Here is a 24,625-nt window from a genome sequence, read left to right as displayed (position 1 = left end):
AGATTTAGCGTTGCGTATTAAAAGAAAACTAGTGGCTGTTCGCATCGTTGGAACTCACATGCTAAACTGAGTTAGCATTTGTCAAGCTTTATGTTTTAATTTTTGTTGAAAATACAAGGACTGAAAATGTTTAAAATTCCCTATTCAACGCAGCTTCCGTATGCTAAAAAAGGTTTTTGACCCTTTGGTATTTTCAGCTTCACTGTCTCTTATATACGTTATAGGTACTAACTTTACTAAGTCCGTCTTCGATATGTTATACGCCACTTGAAGAATATCCTTGCTGGTGCAATGATGCGGGATTTGCGCCATTTAGGGTATGTTACCAGTATTCGATACAAGGGTACCATAGGGTGTGGATCCTCTATAGGTTGCAGTGTGTGGTGTTTTGCAATTGTGCATGTAGATAGCTCAGTCGGTAGAGCGGGGTTTTCGGGTTCCGGTGACCCGGGTTCAATTCCCACTAGGTGCCCTAGAGTATAGGCGGATCCAGGGGGTCGCCCCCCCCCCCCCCCATCGGCGGAGCAAAAAAGGGAAAATAAAACGGGGAAAGAAAGAAAAAAAAGAAAAAAAAGGGGAAAGAGGGGAGGAAACGATTAAGAGGAAAAATAAGAGAATAAAGACGAGTGAATAAAATAAGGTGAGGGGAAGACTTGGAAATTTAAAAAAAATATATATTTCATGTCACCATATAAATTTTTCGCTCGCGCTTCGCGCTTGCATTGCCTGTTCGATGAAATACATATCTTCCTCAATAGGCTGATATGGAGTTTAAAATACAAAGTTTTTTTAAAGTCAATATACAAAACATATTTCAGCTCGGACATCGAGCTTTCATTATTTTGTTTGATTACATATCGATTTTTAAAAAGTGCTCTGTAAAATATCAGTTTTATGGTCTATATAACTATCAACATTTTTCATATGATAACACAATGTCCTTAGAATGTCCCTGTCCTGGGTCAAAATGATATTTTTAAAATATCAGCTCGCGCTTCGCGCTCGCGTCATTTATTAAGTGCGATCCACTTCCACTTTACAATTTTCCTATACAATGCTTGAAATAATTCTTAAATTGGCCCTTTTTTAGATCGGAAAATCAATTTTTTCCTCGCACTCGCAGAATTGATTTTCCATGATTAAAAAAATGTCGATCAAAATGCCAAGATTCTATTTCTAAATCTAAAGCACGCGCACGCATATTTATTGAGATACGCAGCTTGTTCTTTATTTAAATCGTGCTTAAATTTTACAGATACAGATCAGAATATACAAAAATTTCTGCTAGCGCTTCGCACTCGCATTATTAATGTAGAAAGAATTACTCATCCTCTTCATGATTTACAAAACATGAATAGAGTCCCATTTTAGGTCTGAAATCTCATTTTTATCCGCTCGCGCTTCGCGCTCGCATCAATAATTGTTTAGACATATTCCCATCCCGTTCATGATTACATAAAGTGCTTCGAATGTCCATTTTTAAGGTCGAAATGTCACAAATTTTCAGCTCTCGCTACGCGCTCGCATTATTTCATTGTTGAAATACGCATCGTCTTCAAGGCTAACTGCAAACAGTCCTTAACAGGTCCCTTTAAGATCAGACCAGAACTTATATTATTTTTTTGTTTTGCTCGCGCTTTGCGCTCGCAGTAATTATGTTTTTACATCTTTTTCAGGAAACACAAACATTGCCCAGAATGTTAGATTTTCAGGACAAAATACATATAATTTTTAAAAAAATTAGCTCGCGCTTTGCGCTCGCACTATATGAAGAGAGCTTATGAGATTTATGTTGTTTTATAAGAATAAAGCTAAAAAGTGACTGTTAAAAAAAATCAACTTTGAGCGGCAGGTCGGGGAAAATACGGGTGAACAATTTTTTCGCCCCCCCCCCCCCATTGGCGAAAGTTGGATCCGCCCCCGCTAGTGCCCTTTGGTAAAGCATTAATCCTCATTACCAGGTCACTCGGAAAGGACCTTAAGCAGTCGGTCCTCTGGTTACTTGCTTACAATCATTCATGCTTTCTTAGCAGTCAGATAAAATAACCATAATTTAGAGAGCTTTGGAAAAGAACGTGAGTGTCGTGGTGGTGTCGATTCGACCCTTATGATCCAAAATTAGGGTGATTCAAATACTTATCCACTGAGCCATGACATATCTCCATGGGCGGAAATCCCAGGGGGGGGGGACAGGGGGGACGTGTCCCCCCTACTCAAAATGGTAGGGGGGACACAATATCAAATGTCCCCCCTACTATTTTGGTCTTTTTATATGATGGTAAAAAATACATCATTCTAAATCGAAATAAAACATGTATTTTGGGACGAGATGACCTTACTTTGGCGATGATAACCTTTTTTTTGCTTGTCAAATTTTCCCGCCCCTTGTCCCCATAGGCGGATCCAGGAGGCCGAGGGGCCCGCCCCCCCCCCCCCCCCCCCCCTCTTGGCGGAGCAAAAAAAGAAAAAAGGGAAAGAAAAAAGGAAAAAAGGAGGGGAAATAAGAAAAAGAAGAGAAGGACGACGAGTGCATAAAATCAGATGAGGGGAAGACTTGGAAAATAAAAAGAATCTTTCGTGCCACTATATACAATTTTCGATCGCGCTTCGCGCTCGCATTGCCTGTTAGGTGATTTACATATCTTGTTCAATATGGAGTTCGAATATCAAGTTTGGAAGTCAATATACAAAACATATTTCACCTCGGAAATCAAACTTTCATTATTTTGTGCAATTCACAAATTGGTTTTTAAAAAGTGCTCTGTAAAATGTCAGTTTTATGGTCTGAATGTTAACATTTGCTGTTTGCGCTGCGCGCTGATCCCTCTTCAGGTCTGATTGTCAAGACGTATCAGCTAGCGCGCTGCACGCCCGCATTTTGATTGGCGAGTTATATGAATGTTTCAATATTGATTATACAACAAAATACTTAAAATCCCCTTTCATGACAGTTTATCAAAAAATTTAGCTCGCGATTTGCGCTCGCATTAATGGTTAAAAATATATTAACTGATGCATCCTATTCATAATCACAAAAGTGAAATGTCCAGTTTTTATGCCATGATATCATCAGATTTCGCGCCCTCATTAGGCATTAATAAATATATTAATTTAATAATTAAATTGTCCCTTTTGTTTCATCTCGCGCTTAGCAAGAGGAATAGGAAGATAGTCATCATTTTCATATGATGACATGTCGTAAGGATGTCCCGGTCCTATGTCAAAACTCAAAGTAATAATAATTTTTAAGTGCGATCCATATCCACCTTAAAATTTTTCTACAAAGTGCGTGAAATATAAAGCTGAAATTGACTCTTTTTTCAGATCGGAATATCAAAGTTTCATGATTTTCATCATTAAAGTTGTATTTAAAATGCCTAGATTCTAGGTCTAAATATGAAACACGCTCGCGCATGTTTATTCAGATACTCAACTTGTTCTCTAATTTAAATCATTATCCAGTTTCCGATCACAATATCAACAATTTTCTGCTCGCGCTTTGTGCTCGCATTATTAATGTAGGAAGACCCTATATTAATACTCATCCTTTTGATGATTTACAAAACATGAACAGAGTGGCCAATTTTTAGGTCTAAATCTCGATTTTTTTTTGTCGGCTAGCGCTTCGCGCTCGCATCAATCGTTAAATTACATAGCTATCCTGTTCACGATTACAAAAACTGATTAAAATTTTCCATTCTTTCTTTACAAAGTTCAAAATTTTTCAGCTCGCGCTTCGCGCTCGCATTTTTTGATTGTTGAAATATGTAACGCCTTCATGGCTAAGTGCAAGCAGTACTTACCACGTACCTTTTCAACAGGTACCAGTTCAAAACGTATATAAACATTTTCTGCTCGCACTTTGCGCTCGCACTATTGATACTCATCCTTTTCAGGATTTACTAAACATGAATAGAGTGTCCCGTTCAGTAAATATTATTGGACTAAATTTCGAAATTTTCCGCTCGCGCTTCGCGCTCGCCGCGTTACTAATGAGGACTACCCCTTCAAAGAAACAAACAAAAATCATCTTCGAGCTGCCGATCGGGGAAAATATGGCTGAAACAAAATTCCGTCCCCCTATTGGCGAAGGCTGGATCCGCCCCTGTGTCCCCCCTACCCTTTGCGAGAGATTTCCGCCCCTGCATATCTCCATTAGAATTGAGCTCTTTTTTTTACAGATTATATTCCTCCTGATACTACCCCCCCCCCCTCCCCTCCCCCTCTCTCCCTCTCTTTCTATTTGTCTGTCTTACTTTCTTTCTCCCTCCCTCACTCCTGAATCTGAATTTACACTCTCGTTTGATAGAAAGTGTGTACATCATCGCATTACGCAAATGGAACTAATGTTTGTAAATACAGATAAACATGCTGTCAGCTTCTGAGCGATATCTTGTAAAATATAACTTGTTTTTGTCGACTATTAACTACTTTGAACGATGATGGCGCCATCATTCATACAGTGACAAGGCGAAGAATCGTAAAGACTAAAGAATTTTTTTTTTAAAATTAACTTCGCATAAACTTATCACCCTAAATGTTAGCTCAAATTGCTCCTAGGACATTTGCAACATAATTGAAAATCGTATCAGACGAACATGTTATATTTCTTAAGTTACTTTATTCATGTTAAATGAATGGGAATAATGATATGTATACATATATATAAATATATATATATATAATTGTAGTAACATTCTTCTGGAAAATGGACTCTATCGTATTTGCAGTGTAAACTTTGTTTAAAGATTATATCAGTATCTCGATTTTTAATTTGAATTGTTGGTCGTATCATTTGAACTATAATCCATCATGGCCGTACACCAACCCCCCCCCCCCCCCGAGTTTCGAAAAAAAAATACATGTTTGTACAGAAATTGTCATATTATTTACCAAAAGTATGAACGAATTCCTTAAATTTCACTTTTAAAAATGCAAAAGCGCCCCCATAGCAGCAGGCTCGGTTGCTTCGTACCCTCGCTTTCTAGTTTCTTCCAAAATTTAAAGGCATACGTCCATATCCAGCATCATTTTGATAATTGATATTGAATCGGCGTAAACAAATCAACATACTTTTTATTTTTTTAGGGTGGTGGTGATTTCCCGATAACTGTGACTTAAAATTGATAACTAGTTTAACATTGGGTTATGAATCGTAACAAAATGGCCGATCGAGACTGGGGTAGAAGGAGAGAACTTTTCGTTTTTTTGAAGTTCCAGTCTGTGCCTCGATGTCAGGAAACTGCCACTCGTTAGACCTTCATCCATATAATCGCGGTAAGTGCATAATTTCTGTTTTCACAATTCATTTGGAGAAATATTTAGACCATAAATCACGCTAGTCCCGTGAGTATGGTCAAATACACGGTAAGCCCCTGGGCTCCGGCCCGCTGCGCGGGCCGGAGCTCCCTGGGTTACATGTAGACCTACTTACATCTATATAGATGACAATAATGGATCTAAAAGCTTGTACACTGTAAAAACTTGTTGTAACCCCCAACAACCAAGTTTTTGTGGTTGTAATGGCTTTATAGTGAAGGTGTAATTAAAGTCAGCAGTAGGACATATTACATTTTATTGTTCATCATTGAAATTAAGAAATAAACGAGTCAAGAAGAAAATAAAACCCAGTATATTGCTGACGAATCTACATCTGTTTCGTCTACTTACATTTCCGTCTCATCAAACAAGGTCTTATCCTAGTTGGTCTAACCCATTCGTCTATCAACCATTTGGTCTAATTGTCACTTAGCCCATATACTATTTTGTCTATTTTCCAGTTGGGCTACCCATTTAGTATTAAACCCACATGGTCTCACACTACTGACATGACTTAGTTTATAGGGTTAAATGAACTTTTTATCAACCATAATTAATTTGACAAAGTAAACAAAAAAAAAGAATAGAGGCAGTGGTAGAAAGACCAGCTGGGAATCGGACTAAATGAGAATTGGACTGAGCTGGTAGTTTAGTGTAGACTGAACAGTAATTAAACAAAATTGATGGTACTCGTGATTGAATTGAGTGAATTATTATATACTCCAACACAATAATTCGCTGTCGAAATATGATAAACAATAACAACAATGTGGACATCTTTTTCTATTATTTTCGCGCCTGTATTAGATCCAGGTATTAAACAGCTACTAATTTTAGTAAATCTGCAACTTAATCTGGAAAAAGAGAAGAGTTTTAAAGTTAATTTAACCTGTAAAATGACGTATACATGTACAGTGCGTATCAAAAAAAAGTTTACACTTAGAAAAAATCCTGTAAAATTATATATTTGTAGTATCTTGAAGATTTTTCCACATTTTAACATTGGTACAGATCCATTTAAGCGAATGACGATATAATTGTCGAAAAATATTTCCGCTTGAGTGAGCACCACTTACTTTTGAAAAGTTAGTGAAAAATGATTTGCGCAGAACTTGGATATATTTATGCGAATAAAAGTAGACCTTAATCATGAAGAACACATGGAATTTAGCTAGTAAAATTGATTTGATGATATCTTTTACCTTTTTAAACTTGTTTTCTTGCCCAAAACACTTCGAAGAGTGCATTGCGCCCCACCCCACTCCCCCACACACCGAGGCCATATTGACGATATTTGCTTTACACTGAGCTGTGATTTACATGAAATGGTTTAGGCTTCATTTTCATTTTATTAATCATTGTCAAGCTTGGGAAAAGTGTGGAGGAAACAAGTATAAAATTAAAAATGAAATGTAAACCCACTTTAATGACACAAACTTAGTGAAAAATGCTGGAGATGTCTGATATAAACTTTTGTTCAGATTCAGTTATATCCTCAGATCCAGCTGGCACACAAAAGGGTAAAGGTTGTGCCTACTAAGTGTTGAAATTTCAATTTGGGTGGCAAAATTGTTACAAAATGCTGGAATGTATCCGTTTTATTTCAATCGACTAAAAGTGCAAGGAAAATGTATGAGAAATGTTTCGCAGGGTAAGTTTGATTTCGCCCTTTCCCCTTGACACAGCGTGAAAACGAGCATTTCTTTCTGCGAGCTTTACAAAAATGGACAGTGCTCACTCAAGTGTAACATTCTGTCAAAACTTTTACTTTCATTGGATAGATGAGACCCAAACCCAAGATTATATGTGAAAAAATTACCCACATGTTGTATATTTTTTAATTCCCAGGGCTTTTTCAAAGTGTAAACTTTTTTTTGATACGCACTGCATAGTCACTTTTGACTATACATCTGTAAACACGTCCTGACCTGAATTTTAAATAGGGCCATGTCCTTGATACCCGTCTTAAATATTTCAGTACCAACTACATTTGAAGAGTTCCTCTCTTGGCTTTACTTACGTTACCGAATTTATGTCACAAGTGAAGAGACAAACGATTTGCAAAAATGTATTTTAAGCTCAGGTAGTCCGCCTTTAATCCACGTTTTCTATCTGCACGTGGCTACTCGTGCTATTGCTTCGAGGATATCGCTGCAAAGTATCACACAGTCGACGTAAATTACAGGAAAAATAATAACAGTTTATCGTCATTAGTCTTTGTGGGTATTTTGTAAGACGTGCCGTCATAAAGTTAAATTTATCGTGATCAAAAAAAAATTGATGATATCAAGAGCAATTGAGCTAAACACTTGAACAACCCACTAATGTTGACATCGAAATACAGCTAGTACACAGGTCACAAGAAAATCAGGTCTCTCATAACAGCTTATGTTTTGAATAATATAGTCAAAGTTAATGAAATTAATCGTTTGAATCTACCAAAACTTGGGTTGATTTTCACCAATATTTTGGGGTTTGACACATTCAATTTAAATTAAAAATATAAAAGTATGTTGCACATGCACGTCTAAAAAATCCAAGTGAAGAGACAAAAGGACATCATCATCCAGATGAAGATTGAAACAAAAAGGATAAGAATGACCACGGTCATGTTCATAAAATATTTGTTAACAAATGCACAACTTCTAGTCTCTAACAAGTTGACTATCAGTAAATAAGTAAAGTGGGGTCGGAGTGTGTCAGACACATATTCATCAACAGTCAAACACATTGTTGTTTTGAGAGACCTGTTTTTCTTGTATACTGTGTTATTTAGGGGCGTCGCGACGCCCCTAAATAACACAGTATACGCGTCGTGGTCTAGTGGTTAAGACTCTCGTCTTTCAAACTGAGGGACGTGGGTTAGATACCCAGCCACGGCGTGTTTTCCTTCAGCAAGAAATTTACCCACATTGTGCTGCACTCAACCCAGATGTGATAAATGGTTACCGGCAGAAAGTAATTCCTCAAAAAGCTGTAAACACCGGAATCGTTAGACTAGCTTAGCCGGGGTAATATAAGAGTGCCTTGATCACATAACAGGGTGGATACGTGCGCTATCCTATATTATTTTGAATTACCATCATAACTTTTAGAGTTTATGAATCTGATTCATGAAACTTAGACATTTAAGGTCAAGGAACTTTAGCCATGTTGGGGTATTTGTTGAATTACCATCATAACTCTGTAAGTGCATTGGTCTAGTTCATAGAACTTGGGCATATCACTGAACATCCTGTGCGAGTTTCAGGTCACATGACCATGGTCAAAGGTCAATGGACTTTGGCCATGTTGGGGGTATCTGTTGAATAACCATTATAACTCTGAAAGTGTATGGATCTAGTTCATAAAACTTGGACATGAGAGTAATCAAGTATCACTGAACATGTCATGCGAGTTTCAGGTCACATGACCAAAGTCAAAGGTCATTGAACTTCGGCTATTTTGGAGGTTATTATTAGATTGCTGTCATAACTTTCAAAGTTTATAGATATCATTTATAAAATGTGGATATAGGGGTAATCAAGTATCACTGACAAGTCTTAGGTCGCATGATCAAGGTCAAATGTCATTTATTGTCAATGGACGTAGTTTGTATCATTAGATGAATGGAGGGTTTTTTTCTAATTATTTATAGTAGTTTTCATAGTCATCACTGCTGCTATATTGAATCGCGTGATGCAGGTGAGACTGCCAGAGGCGCTCCACTTGCTTATTATTTTTAATTTTTAAATCAAATGGAATGATTTCACTAGCTTTAAATAAAAAATGTTATTGCAAACTTGTTAATTCAACAAGTCTTATGAAATTAAGGTAAGGCATGCAAACAGTTGGATCTAGGACCCGATACAAAAACAGTTGTAATCAAAAGTGAACGTTAAAATCAAACGAAACGTCATTTTCAACCTAACAAAATCGCCTACTCGGGACTTGTGCTTGATTTTCTGACTTGCGTTTCAAAAAAAAATTCTTCCTGCAGTGGGCCCTAGATCGAGTTTACCACTGAGCATTAGAAACATTAGTAGACTATAAGTCGGGTTCATTCATTAATAAAAGATAATAATCAATAAAGAAATTAAACTACAATATGGTATATGGCTGTTGAAAGAGGGAGTGTTTTGGACCCGGGGGGGCCACTTCCATTGACGAGTGGATACCATGCGCGACCATGGGGTCTCGAAAAGCACCCTAAACAAGTATTTTCCATAATCTAAAAATGCACCCCTTAACAAGTAATGGCGTGTGAAACCCCACCCTTAACAAGTATTGGAAACAAAACGCTACTCTTGGCAAGTATTCCCTGAATTGAACCTCTAAACAAGTACAAGTATTTCAATAGTTAAGTCACGGCCGTCGGTCGTCGGTTTTACCTTTACCTACATCATTGGGTTTAGTACGGCCATACCTCCCACACCTCGCGCAAATCGTACTCTAAACACGTAGTGTTGACTGTTGGGGCAAAAAGTACATCCTTTATCAAACATTTTTTATACCCTCGCAAATTTGACCCTAAACTCGTAGCTTTCCTAGCGAAATAGATACCCTTTTTTCATTATTTTAGTGTTTTTGACACCCTTATTACGTTACGTACGTAACGTGCCCTATCTTGAAAAAGACATCCTTTTACGTGGTTTTGGTCGCGCATGGTATCCACTCGTCAATGTAAGGGTCTCCCCCCCCCCCCCCCCCGAGGTTTTGGAGCACTCTGTACAACAAATGCAAAGCAATTTTCATCTTAAGCTCCCCCAAGTCCTCGGAGTTTTAAGTCTTACTACCTATTGACAGAGGCAACGGATTTCTACTTGAATCCCCACCCTTTCTCTCTCTCTCTCTCTCTCTCTCTCTTTCTTTTTATTTTCTTCTTGTTATTGTTCTTTTGTACATGTTCTTCCTTTTTTCTCCTCCCATTTCTTTTTTCTTCGTTCTTGAAAACGATCCGTTTGTCTTTGTTTCGTTTTATTTTTTTTCTATATTAAAAGTGAATATCTAGGCCTAGTTTTGGTTTTCTTTCCATTTCCTTTTCCTTTCCCTTTCTTTCTTTTCATTCTAGTGTTCCTTCTCTTTCTCCATCTCCATATTCTTTTCGTTCATCATCTTCTTCTTTCTCTTCTCCTTTTCCTCTTCCTTTTCTTCCCCTTGTTCACTTGCCAATAAATTCTTATTATTATTATATTATTCTTTTTAAATTCAAGTCAAAATGAATAAAATGCAAACTCTAATTTTAACGGTGGAAGAGCCGTGGTGTAGTGGTTCTGACTCTCGCCTTGTAAACAGAGGGTCGTGTGTTCTAATCCCACCGCGGTCTAGCGTCCTTTGGCAAGGCGTTAATCCACACTTTGCCACTCTCGACCAGGTGTTAAAATTGGTACCCGGTAGGATGCGAAAAATATTGTATGTTTGATTTTGCCAGCGCCATAATGAGGCTGCGATGAATGCAAGGAATGCTCCCCAGGGAGTGGAAATTGTGCACTTTTCGTGCGGGATTGAAATCAATCCAATGAACGGGGTAATAATATGCTGTAATAACGCGCTTTGAGCCATTCTGGGAAAAGCGCTTTATAAAAATTGGCTATTATTATTATTATTAAAATTGGCTATTATTTTCATTTCTCCATGTATACAGAAAACAATACAAAATGATAAATATATCATAGGGCCTATATGTTCAATATCATAACTAAAAATAAACGTAGTGTACAAAACATGAATCATTCATCTTGTGGAAATAAATTGTAATACACAATATAAAACAGATGTAGCCTGGGCATATGTAAAATATCTATGGAAATAGGGTGATCTACTTAAAGGCATAGCTTGTATAGCAATAAAAAGATTCTGACAAAAAACTGCAATACGCCTTTCGAAAACTTGCAATTAATAAAGGCAAAGGACAAAAGGAAAACAAGGAAAATTATAAAGATAGAACAAATGGCCTCTTCCAGTCTTTAATTAAAGAAGACGAAAATGGCAGAAGGAAGAAATGAAAAAAAGGAATAAGTCATCGCCAAGCTAAAGAGGAAACCATACATGACTATTGAAGATTAACACAAAAAGTGAAGTAGTAATATGAAGAAAAAGATATTACAAAATAATCAAGGAAGAAGAGTGTAAGGTTTGCTTTCAGTTTCCCTTCATATGAATCTAACGAAGGGTCATTATATTATAATGTCATTTGAGTTATTAAAAAAACATTCAGTACCCGTTCTCTGCTAGAAAAGAGAATAATTTAAGTTTAGCTGCCAATCGGTTGTGATTCAGATATTCAAGTTTGATGCTTGTTTTCGTAACACTATTTCACTCTATTGCAACCACCCTGATTTTATTTCAAAGGGAACCTAGACGCTTTTATTAATAATAATCATATCTATGGAGGATTTTTTTTTCTTTCAAAACGCTCCTTAAGTTTCAAGCAAAGATAAATTAACTATTCTTTGGCGTGTTCCTTATTTTATTTAAAAACTTTTATGGATGTGTGATAGTGTCTTGTCTCCAGTGATATTAATGAGCCATAAGTGCTTGTTTATTTATTTACGGGGCGGACAGTATGCTGACCCAATTCAGCTAAGAATTATAAAGAATAGAACAATTAAAATGAATAACATTTTTATATTGTTATATACCGCTCTTTATAACACTCTAATTACAAGTTCTAGTCTGGGGTTTTCATTGTATTTTTTATGTTATGCTTTAATCACACAGATTGCAAAATGTGACAAATGTCATCAGATAGTAATAATGATTATAGAATGTAGAGGTGTTGTGGCTCGGTGAATAAGTCTCCAGACTTTGAACCACAAGGTCCGAGGTTCAAATCCAACTGCGCCTCGATATTCGCGTCTTTTTGGTAAGGCGTTTATCTACATTTGCCACTCTCCACCCAGGTGTAGTAAATTGTACCCAGTAGGAAGGAATTCCTGGAATGCTTGATCACCTAATAAGGGTAGCCGCGTTGTGCTAAAGCCGAGGTAACAGTATGCAGCGCTTAGAAACATTGTATAAAGTGCTATATAAATGTTGCTTATTATTATCATTATTGTTTGGTGAATATGTCTTATCAACACAATTACTTTCAATAACTTGATCGTGGGTATCGACCCGGGAGTGATTTTTTCCCGTCAGTACTTATGTAGTCGACGTGAGAGGGCAGTATACCGTAGCCCTAACTTTTCACGAATAACGGTCTATGGGAATGACGAAATGATAGGGTTTGTTTAGTCAAACTACTCCTCATGAATTTTAATCGACACAAAACGTTGGGATATGGTGTATTTCCAACTCATCAAACCGCTCGATTGATGTGGTCCAACCAGTATAGCCTAAGCCTTTCTTGCATTCAAGTTCATGGAGGTAGAACGATTTTTCAAAGAAATGTTATGAAGGAAAACTCTTTACAAAACTATTCCAAGATTTGTAGTCTGATTCAAAGCCTCCAAAACAGCAGGGTGCACTATACTGACGGGAAAATTCGCATCCGGAGAGGGAGGTTTATCATAAATAAGTGGAGAACATACAAAATAATTGAGAATTTATATTTAAAATTGCTAAGAATTCCTAAAAATGGCTTATTATCAGGTCATTTTTTTTTCTCAAAATATCAGCTCGCGCTTCACGCTCGCATTACGTAGTATGTAGTAATATAGTCTTGTTGACATAAGAATTATAGTTCTTAAAACTTCAGTCATAAGGAATACCCCCTCCTCCCCCGCTGGCGTGCAGATATTGAGCTCGGGACATATGGACCCCCAAAAGAGTTTCAAGACTAAGAAAGAAAGAGACAAGAAAAATTGTGAAATATGATAGATTTTTTAATTATCATGTCAAAATCTATCACAAAATTAGATTTTGCATCAAAGAGGTAAAAGCAAAATTTATCGCTTGCTTCGCTCACTAGCAACACTTTTTTTGTATTTTGTCCTTCACGTCATGTCTGCCCTCCCCCATTCTTTTCGACTAGCAACCCCGCCCTCCCCCTCCCTATTAAATAGAATTTCTCACAGAGAACAAAATTAGTTTCATTCATCCCCAACGATGAACATTGATCGACACCCACGATCATGAGTTTATTAATTAGGAAATACAAAAATGAAAACAACGAAGGTGAGATTAGCTATTTCTGGATAAGATGACCTATTATTCTACAAAAGAACCTCTACTTTCATTGAAATAAACATTTTCACACATAAGCCGTTTTTGTTATCTTGGAAGAAAATAGGAAAGAACAAATCTAGAATGTCAAAAAGCAGAAGATAGCAGAAAAGCATGGTCAGTCATTGTTATTTTTAAAGATTTTTTTAAAACTTATAATAGGAGTTATAAATTGAAACGACATTCAGCATTTTAATGCCACTAAATTCACGCTCTGTTTATATTTCTCTAAACGCGCATTTATATCTTGAAAATGACATTCAGCCTATTTTTTCAATCCTGAATTTATACTCTTGTATTCTTTTATGCAAGGTGTTTAGTGGTACTATCGATTAACACACAACAGGGGAATGGTATGTTAAATCAAAGTTATGTATTTGTATGATTTATATTTCTATGTCAAATTATGTTAAATCAATTTAATCAATTGTTATTATCAATTTCCATCTACGATTATGTTGTGATTATTGTATACATGCACAGTTTTGGTCCTCAGTCCTTTAAATTATATATCTGTTTATTTAACCGAAAAAATAAAATAAACAATAAAAAGAATAAACCCCCAGTTTCTGTATCGACGTAATCACCCTCTTTTTGTAAGAAATGACCCGATGGAGAAACTTTGGCATAGATTAGTACATTTACAACTGTCGCCAACTCTCTCCTCCTCTCCAGACACTTGAAGGAATGCTCCGGGCTGAATATATCTTTTCTAGATAAAATAGAGTAAAATTCACAGAGCAAAGTGCTGAAAAATCAAAATCGGATAACAAGTAATGAAGTTATTGAATCTTAAAAATTCGCATTATTCTGGTGAAACAGTTCTTGGCATGTCCTAGGTTGGCTAATGTTGGTGACCACAAAATAACGTGAACGGTTGGTGTCCAGTTTGGGGTTGCCTGTGCGAATCAAAGAGCCATAGACACTGTATGGGGCCGGATGACTACCCCCCCCCCCCCCCAAAAAAAAAAAAAAAATCAAAAAATCAAAAAAAAAAATCAAAGCGATGAAAAATAAGAAAAGGGAGGAAAAATGGTTTGAAGGGAACGATGGGTGTAAAAAACATTTTACATTTCCAATGAGCAAAAAAAAAAAAATTGAAGTCACCCTTTGATCGTCTTGCCCTGTCGTGTTTGATTCTCTTTTCAACATAATATATTCCATACATATATCCCCGATAAGCTTCTATTGAAATTAAGGACAGTTACATTAAGCCTATTATGTCTTCAATACTGGCAACTACCGCATAAATATTCACCTTTTAAGGACATTACTCCGCAATCATGGAGATCTACTTCAAATAAACACAATTCAGTGTCAAAATGGGAGAGGCTAATAGATAGTTTTCAACCTAAATAAATTAAATGAATTTTCAGGAGTCCCCCGACTGTAACGGGGATCTTTCACCTAGGGGTACGTGGGCTATCTATGAATTCAGTACTTATGATTCGATGGTGATTTCCAAGGACAAATTTGTTTGAAGCCAATCAAATAAAGTATTCACAATGATACTCCCAAGGATATGAGTTTGGTGTAAATAAATTACTGGTATATCGATTGACATAACCATCATCATAGGCATGCCGTTACCACCACCACCACCATCATCATCATCGTCATGATCAGCATCATCACCACCACCACCATCATCATCACCATCATCATCATCACCACCACCACCACCATCATCATCACCATTACCACCATCATCACCATTACCATCATCATCACCATTACCACCATCATCACCATTACCACCATCATCACCATTACCACCATCATCACCATTACCATCATCATCACCACCACCATCATCATCATCACCACCACCACCACCATCATCATCACCACCACCACCACCACCATCATCATCATCACCACCACCACCACCATCATCATCACCACCACCACCACCATCACCATCACCACCACCACCACCACCATCATCATCATCACCACCACCACCATCATCACCATTACCATCATCATCACCATTACCACCATCATCACCATTACCACCATCATCACCCCCACCACCATCATCATCACCACCACCACCATCATCATCACCACCACCACCACCATCATCATCACCACCACCACCACCACCATCATCATCATCACCACCACCACCACCATCATCATCACCACCACCACCATCATCACCATTACCACCACCATCATCATCATCATCATGATCAGCATCATCACCATCACCACCACCACCATCATCATCACCATCATCATCACCATCACCGTCATCATTCATCATCATCATCACCACCACCACCACCACCATCATCATCACCACCACCATCATCATCATCACCACCACCACCATCATCACCACCACCATCATCATCACCACCACCACCACCACCATCATCATCACCACCACCACCATCATCATCATCATGATCAGCATCATCACCATCACCACCACCACCATCATCATCACCATCATCATCACCATCACCGTCATCATTCATCATCATCATCACCGTCATCATTCATCATCATCATCACCACCATCATCGCCATCATCACCATCATAATCATCATTGTCGCAATCGTCACCATCATAATCATCATCATCGTCACCATCATCACCATCATCACCATCATCATTATCATCACCACCATCATTCATCATCACCACCATCATCACCATCATTATTATCACTCTCATCATCATCACCATCATCATCATCCTTATCGCCATTATCACCAGAAACTTCACCATGACTACCATCAGTATGCATCATTATCATAATTATTTAAGTCATCCTCATCCCCACTTCTACTTCAATCATCTCCATACTCATTACATATTAAATTATCATAATTATATTCACATTCAACATAAACAAGAACGCCTTCAACATGACCACTCTCATTATCATATATCAATTGCATAATCTTTCTCCTCCTCATCACCACCATCAATACCATCATCATCATTACAATCATCTTTATAATCGTTACCACTTACATCATCATCACAATCAAGAACGCCTTCAACATGTCCACTTTCATTATCATATATCAATTGCATAATCTTTCTCCTCATCACCACCATCAATACCATCATCATCACAATCATCATCATAATCATCATCATCATCATCACAATCATCATCATCATCATCACAATCATCATAATCATAATCATCATCATCATCATCACAATCATCATCACCATCATCTTTATAATCTTTACTACTTACATCATCATCACAATCAAGATGAGTTTACAATAAACACATTTTCTTTCTCTCTCTCTCACTTCCCTTCCATCTCTCTTTACCATATTCTTCTCTTTCCTTGAACCCAATCCCAATATCAATCTGGTCCCTTTTCTCTGCACTTTTGAAACTTTTGCTTCAATCTTTATTAAAACCCAATATGTAGGCATATCATAAAACAATAAACCAATCTCTATCTATAATCGAATTTGTATACTAGTATATCTTTATATTTCAGTTTTGATAATCAAAGTCTTTGGATGCAAACAAGATTCAATTTTCATAACAATGCAAATCGATCAATACTTGTCACTGAGTAATCATCACAACCATCTTCTAAAGTGATATATCTAAAGGATGTACGACTCGTGATTTGAAAAATTTGTGTAAAATATTGTTTTGCTATGCTGCCAATAATTTGGCAGACAATGCAGTTTGAATTCATGCTACATTATGCTAGGAGTCCACTGGGCCAGGACCAGTTGGTCCCAGTTTGTGCAATACAAGGCAGCTGTGGACCCTACTGTCACCAATAAGGTGCCTAGTGGTGTGCAGTGGCTATTAAACTGACTCCCAACTGGCATGTGGTGGCGCATGGTGGAATGTAAAGGTGCAAGTTCCCTCCTGCTCTACTGATTTTCACCATGGGAATGCGTTTCAAAGTGTGTCACACTTTTTATCCATATACCAATGTAAGTGTTATGAATTTCATGAAGATTACTTGAAAATAAAGAAATGGTTTGATTTGCAAGATACGGATACTGATTAGTTTAAATATGCAATTACCGAGGCAAATGTAAAATTGCATGACATGTAAAATAAACAAATATGTTTTTATCCTAAAAGTGAGGCGTGTGCTTAATGAATGAACATTGTTTCAAAAAAGAGGAAGTGATTGAATCCATAAAATTTATGATGGATACTAAATCGACCATATAATGTATACAACATATTTTTCCTTTGTTTGTCAAGGCTATATAGAAAAAGAAATGGCCAAAACAGGAAATACAGTCAGCTTCTTTAATTTAAATCCAATGATAAATTCTAAGTTTCTAACGTTATAGCATTTGTTTATCGTCACTGCAACACAATTTGGCACCACTTTAACACAACTTACATGACCCTCTTTCCTTTAAAAGCTGCAGGAACTCCTTCCTGGCAGCGGGCTGAGTAAATATCAGATATCTTACATCACCAATAGGGATTTCATAATTGGAAGACAACAAGACTTCTTTAAAATCAGAACAATCTTATATTCTCTCTCTGTAAAATAATGCATGAGCCAATATAGAAATGAATTATGTTTCTGAATGAATCCCTTCAGTACACATAGCTTTGAATATCATACATGTAGTTCCTACAGGATCATTTTCAAAACACCAAATCACTTTCACGCCTACACATAATCCTAGCCTTGAGTGTCTTTCCCATTGGTGCCTACGTATGCAGTTGATCATTATAATAATATTAAATTGAATAATATTTGTCTCAAAATACAAAATTAATATTTTCTGCATTCATACCCACCTGAACCAGACACTTTCAGGGTAAGCACTTGAAGATATGAGCAGTAAGGTCTGATCATGAGGAGCAGATGACACACAGCATTCAAAACTGCAAGTTAAGCAAGCTAGTAATCCAAGTTCCTTATGATGTTCAGAGCCTAACATTCTCTCTGGGATAGGGGAAGTTCTTACGAATTGCTTTTGCACGCAAAGAACACCTGTAACCTTAGAAAAATCCTTGCAAAAGGTCTTGTAATTTTGAGAAATACCATTTCATTTTTTTTTCTGGGATGTAAAAAGCAATTTGCTTCACACTATCAAAAATACCTGGTATTCTCTGATTGGAGTAAATTCCCGGGGAGAGGGAGGGGGCATTGCAAAATGAGTTAAAATCAAACCCAACTCCAAATACGTGTATCAAACGTAATTTGATTCTCAAGCAATCAAATGCGCATATTAGGGACTGGCTTGATTCTAGGAGTTGAGTTTAAATGCAATTGTTTCTGCTAGAAGACCCCAATCACAGAATACCAAGTTTGTTTTTTTTAGTTGTCATCTGGGTATGAGTGAACCTCATGTGAACATTCCCTTATTTCTTGCCTTGTTGATGCCATCAGTAACAAGTGTGACATATTCTATTTGTATTTCAACAGCATAACAACATGATTTCTATGATCTCCATCAATATCAATGCAATATGGAGCCTAGGGACTGTCTCATAATGATGTTTGTAAAGTTAAGATCGACTTTACAAGCAACTTGCACATGCAGTGAGACCAAAGTTTTCCTGGCATACTATGTCTGAAAGAGACCCAGGCCAGCATTCCTGTGAAGAAATTGTGATCTCAAACACCCAAAGTCACATCTGAACACACCATTCAAAAGCACAGGTCATCATCGTCTTTCATCTTTTTGCACTAATGGTGGGTGTAATAGGTGATGAGCACGAAACGTCCTGTTCACACGCTCGCTGTGACTCCCGTTCACACATACAGCCGCAACCAGTAGGACACATCTTCTCCAGTTTGAACCAGTCTAGCATGTGTTGTGTGTGACCTCCATGGCCGCAAAACAAACAGAATATTGAGGCACCTACGAATCAAAGACAATAATATTGAAAGGTCATCGAACTTCTATTTCATGAAAGAAGATTAAACATGGATTCCGGTGACAATGAGTTGGGACAGAATCCAACAAATCAACCACCAATCGTTTGTATGAATAAGTAAAACAAATATGAATGAGTAGGTGCACAGTAATTGAACAAAAAAAAATTGGTTGACAGGTCTTAAATTACACTTGCCCCCATGTGCTCATCTGTGTTGGGAAGTTTCAGCATTATCTGGTTTTCAGCCTAGAAGCCAGTATTTCACAGTGTATGGTTTATTGTCATATTGTGCAATGCAATCAAATGGTAGGCTGAATGTGAAACAGTCGTACCATCACACTCATGCCTGTGCACTATTTGTATACTATAATAAACAGATTTGGTAGTATGTTAACTGACAACCATGATGTTACAGCATTTCTCTCCTAACTTTAGCGCCCAGCAATTTATTGTTATAGCTTTAATTAGACAGAACATGATTATGAACTGAAAAATATAATAAAAATGATTGAAAGATAACAATATAATGACAGCCACTATGTACATTAATTTCATCTAATCAGCAAAATTAAATTTTAACATCAAAATCCTTTACGATTGCAAGGATGTGGGTAAGGCAGAAGCGGATCTAGAGGGGGGGTTGGGGGGGTTGCAACCCCCCCAAAAAAAAAAATCCGGGGACCATTTTTTTAAATCTTATCTTTTTTTTTTAACTTGTAATTTTATTTTATTCTATTTCTATGTATTTATTTCATTTATTATTATTATTATTATATTATTATTACAAAAATTTTCCCTACTGTGGGAGGGGGGACACCCCCCTCCCACACCCTCCCCCCTCGCTCGCTCCGCTCGCTTGGACTCGGTCGCTACGCTCCCTTGCATACCACCCCAACCCCCCCCCTTTATAAAAAGCTGGATCCGCCCCTGTAAGGAACCATGGGAACATACTGAAAACTATCACTTGTAGATACCTTTGAATGCTAACAACTAATGATTATTATTCCACATAGTTTTTGTTTTGATTTCTTAGTCTTGAAATGAGAATACTAACCTCTCACAGCAACATGGCAGATAGCACATGCAAAGGCGTACTTCTTACATTCCTTGCATTGAACGGACATTGACCTTTTCTTACATCTACGACACTCGATGCCAAAGTCTGAAAAATCTGCAAAGAAACAGTGAAAGAATGTACTTTACATCCCTGGAAAAATAAATCTGATTTTCGAGAAAGTTACATGTATCTCACTTATCAAATATGTTCAGATTCCAAATTTGACATTAATACCGTAGTAAAATTGAACCTCCTTTTAGACTGATTTTATCAGATATGCATACATGATCCAAGTTTGAAGTTGATTTGTCAACCATTCTGATTTCTTTTGAGAACAAGGCATTTCAGGTACATAATGACCTCTGCGACCTTCAACTGCTCACTTCCATACCCCACAACTAATCAAATCACTGTTTCTCTCATTTGCATACATGATCCAAATGTGAAGTTGAACTACCCAAAATTTCTTGAGTTATCGCAAGAACGGTGTGTTTTAAGGTGTATAATAAATCTGTGACCTTTGATCTCAATACCCCCCCCCTAAACTAATCAATTCATTGATCCAAATGAATTCAATCTGACTCATATTTCTTGAGATATTGCAAGAACAATAAACAGGAAGGGTGGACAGAGAGACAACACAGAATCATAATGCCTTGGTCACCACCTACGACAGTTGGAGGCATAAAAACAAATCTAAAATACTGTGATTTTTTCTCCATATCAATAGATAATAAATAAATGCAAGATAAAAAAACCCAGCCAAGCCCATAATAAGTCGAAAATATTGGCACAAGATTATAAATATTTATCAATTAAGATGCAAGGTATTCTACCAATAAAAATAGATCGATCTAAGATAAGAACAGGCCAAGCCTATAATAAATCCATGGGCATTAGCGCAGAGGATTATCTATTTGTTTTGAGGGTAAACAACAAAAGATGTCCCCCCCCAAAAAAAAATGAAGATAATCCTCTGCACCGACGCCCATGAATAAGTCGAAAATAGAAGCACAAAAATAAGAAGCTATATAGATCAAGATGAAAGGTATTCTTATGTTTAAAATAGATATATTCTCAAAATAAGTCAATCATCTATTGATTGAACGATAAAGAAAGCTTCACCTTCAAGGGCATTAGCGCAATAGAAGGACTAGTTCCATAATAAGAAAGCTGCTACTTTAAAAGACACACAACAGGAAGTGATCCTACATATAGAATGACCTACAAAGGTCACTACAAGGAACCTCAAAAGGTCAATATGTAGTGGGAGGACAATGAGAAAGTACAGTTGTATATGCATGAAATCTAGGCATGTTTCACAAATATTGTAGTCTTAACTTAAAGAAGTCCACCTAACAAACAAGTTGATTTGAAAAAAAAGAGAAAAATCACACAAGCTAGATATTGAAAAAGTTGTTAAAATGGCTATAGAATAACAAAGATATGACATTTTGAACTTTTGTTTAATTTCACAAAACAGTTATATGCACTTCCTGCTCATTATGCAAATGAGAGAACTGGTGACGTCAACCACTTACTATTTCTCTAATAGTTTATCATACTAATACTAATTACAAGATACTTTAAATTCTATATGCAGACCATCCAAAGGAGAGAATAGAAGTAGTCTTTATGAGGAGGTGGTCTTTTCAATGAAAACCAATCTTGTGGTATTAATTGACAAGTGACTCATCTGCTGAAGTAGGTGTACTGCATCATATTTTTTAAGAGCAGCATGTCAGTCACAGGTAATTTAAATGTGTCTTTATTTTAATGAAAAAACAACTATGTAATCATTTTCTAAGGTGATGACTGAAATTATGATGAAAATGATGGTGGTGGTGGTGATGGTGGTAATAATGATGAAGACGTGGGTAGTGGAAGTGATGATAATGATGATGATAATGGTGATGATGATGGTGATGATGATGATGGTCACGATGATGATGATGATGATGATGATGATGATGGTCATGATGATGTTAATGATGGTCATGATGGTGATGATGGTGATGATGATGGTGATGATAATGATGATGATGAAAATGATGATGATGATGGTGGTGGTGATGATAATGGTGATGATGGTGATGATAATGATGATGATGATGATGGTGATGATGTCGATGATGATGGTGATTATGATGATGGTGATGATAATGATGATGAAAATGATGATGATGATGATGGTGGTGGTGGTGATAATGGTGATGATGATGGTGATGTTGATGGTGATGACGATGGTGATGATGATGATGGTGATTATGATGATGGTGATGGAGTTGATGATGATGATGATTATGTTAATGATGGTGATGATGATGAAGATGACGATGGTGGTGATGATGATGTTGATGATGATGGTGATAATGATGATGATGATAATGTTAATGATGGTGATGATGATGATGATGATGATGGTGGTGATGATGATGATGATGATGATGATAATGATGTTGATGATGGTGATGATGATGATGTTAATGATGGTGATGATGGTGATGATGATGATGTTGATGATGATGATGTTTATGTTGATAATGATGGTAACGATGATGATGATATGAGGATGGTAGTGCTAATAACGATGATGTTGTAGATAATTGTAGGAAGGGGGGGTGAAGAATCAAAGGGAAATTATTTACAGAGGTAAACCATTCAAAATGTGTGGTTCATATACTTGTTATATCTAATTATACCCTTGTTATATATCCTCTGTTCATCCCCATAACCGAGCAAAGCAAATGTGAAGCATGAGGTAGAATTCATGTCACAGATCAGCCGATACCAAGCTCATTGATCGGCTGTACAGTGCATGAACAACTACATGATGATTGGAAACATAGTCAACAAACATCTTTAAATCCTTCATGTTATTCTTTATATGTACGTATGATCGCCTATATGTAGGTGATTCCAGAGTGGATTTCTCTGTTTTCTAGTTCATTGCTCTTAAATTATCATGGCTGGAAGACTCCATGAAATAAAGTGAAGAATGAAGGAAAATAGGGGTCAGACATACAAATAGGATGATTATTTTATTGAATCACCCAGCAATGGAAAAATTATCCAACCTAATTGAGAGTGCCTGGATCGCTCTGGATACGTCATATACTTGAGAAGTTCTGCTCTAGCCTCTAGGAGATTCCACTTGTACAGGATGTCTGCGTACTTCTTTTTAAACTTGTCCAGTTGGTGTCTCTGAGAAGGATCGATCAATCTAAGGATGATAAAAGTTACCATACGTAACCATTAAATGATCACATGATATGTTTTTAGCTGCTAAAGTGACTTTTGTAGATGATTTAACAGTAGTTACAATAAAAATAGGGCCCATATAAGGCTGTAAAAAGTTAAAGAAAAATAAACCATTTATGAGGTGGGACTGGCAGTCTCTTCTTCTTGTTTGAATGAAGGGCAAAGACTCTTCTGTCAATAGAAAAGATATATATATATATATATATATATATATTTTAGATATGTATCAAAGGTAGAATTAACTTTTGTATAAATACTGACTTCCTTGACTACTACAAGCAACTCTGCCTAATTTGAATATTTTGGGACCACATATTTAGGAGATATTCGACCTACTACTAGTCCATGTATTAGACCTGCTTCTGCTGCTACTGTTCCTACTACTTCTTATACTACTACTACCGCCGCCGCCACCACCACTACTACTACTAGCACTACTACTAATCAACTGATATTACTATTGGTTTTATAATTGCTACTCCCCCCTAATCCTTACTGTATATTTGCTCTGTGAATATCCTTCTCCATCTCTTCAGGGTTTCTGGCCTGACCAAACTTGTAATCGTCAGGAGATTCAGGAAGACTCTGACCATACTCTGTTATCCAGTCAGGACTAAAAATAGAGTCGGAACCCGGAGATACAAAGAACTGCACAACAAAACGAAGGAAGAAATGGAAGGAACTAGTAGAGGTTAGATTGGTCATGGGTTGAACTACAGATATATGAAACTTAGAAATTTGAAAAGAAAAAAGCAACAAAATGCAGGTTTTAAGCAAAGGTATCATAACATACAATGAAATAATCAATGTAATGGTTAATAGTTATTGAAAAAGAAATAAGATTTGAAATTGTAAAGGGGTAGTGGACAAAAAAAGGGAGCAAGAACAAGGTAGTAAAGAAGAAAAGAAGAAGTTCCAGCTAATAAAAATGAATTAATCTCTGCTATTACTTCACTCGTTATAAAAAAATACTGACATCCACACC

At 36.8% G+C, this 24,625-nt stretch overlaps 1 protein-coding gene across 1 annotated transcript in view; it reads right to left on the bottom strand.

The window, feature by feature from the left end:
* Positions 1-16,917: 16,917 nt before the first annotated feature.
* The window catches only part of LOC129255093 (GATOR2 complex protein WDR59-like), a 30,134-nt gene continuing 22,426 nt past the window's right edge, over positions 16,918-24,625 (bottom strand). Inside the window, exons 19-22 of the mRNA XM_064095735.1 lie at positions 24,137-24,288; positions 23,457-23,602; positions 20,377-20,493; positions 16,918-19,306 (exon numbers count right to left, since the gene is read on the bottom strand). Of these exons, the coding sequence (XP_063951805.1) occupies positions 19,119-19,306; positions 20,377-20,493; positions 23,457-23,602; positions 24,137-24,288 (603 nt within the window). The 3' untranslated portion in view covers positions 16,918-19,118. The remainder of the gene's footprint in view (positions 19,307-20,376; positions 20,494-23,456; positions 23,603-24,136; positions 24,289-24,625) is intronic.

The sequence above is a fragment of the Lytechinus pictus genome, chromosome 2 (assembly GCF_037042905.1).
Source record: "Lytechinus pictus isolate F3 Inbred chromosome 2, Lp3.0, whole genome shotgun sequence".
Lineage (NCBI taxonomy): Eukaryota > Metazoa > Echinodermata > Echinoidea > Temnopleuroida > Toxopneustidae > Lytechinus > Lytechinus pictus.
The sequence above is the reverse complement of the archived record's forward strand: the minus strand, read 5'-3'. Positions and strand labels throughout refer to the sequence as shown.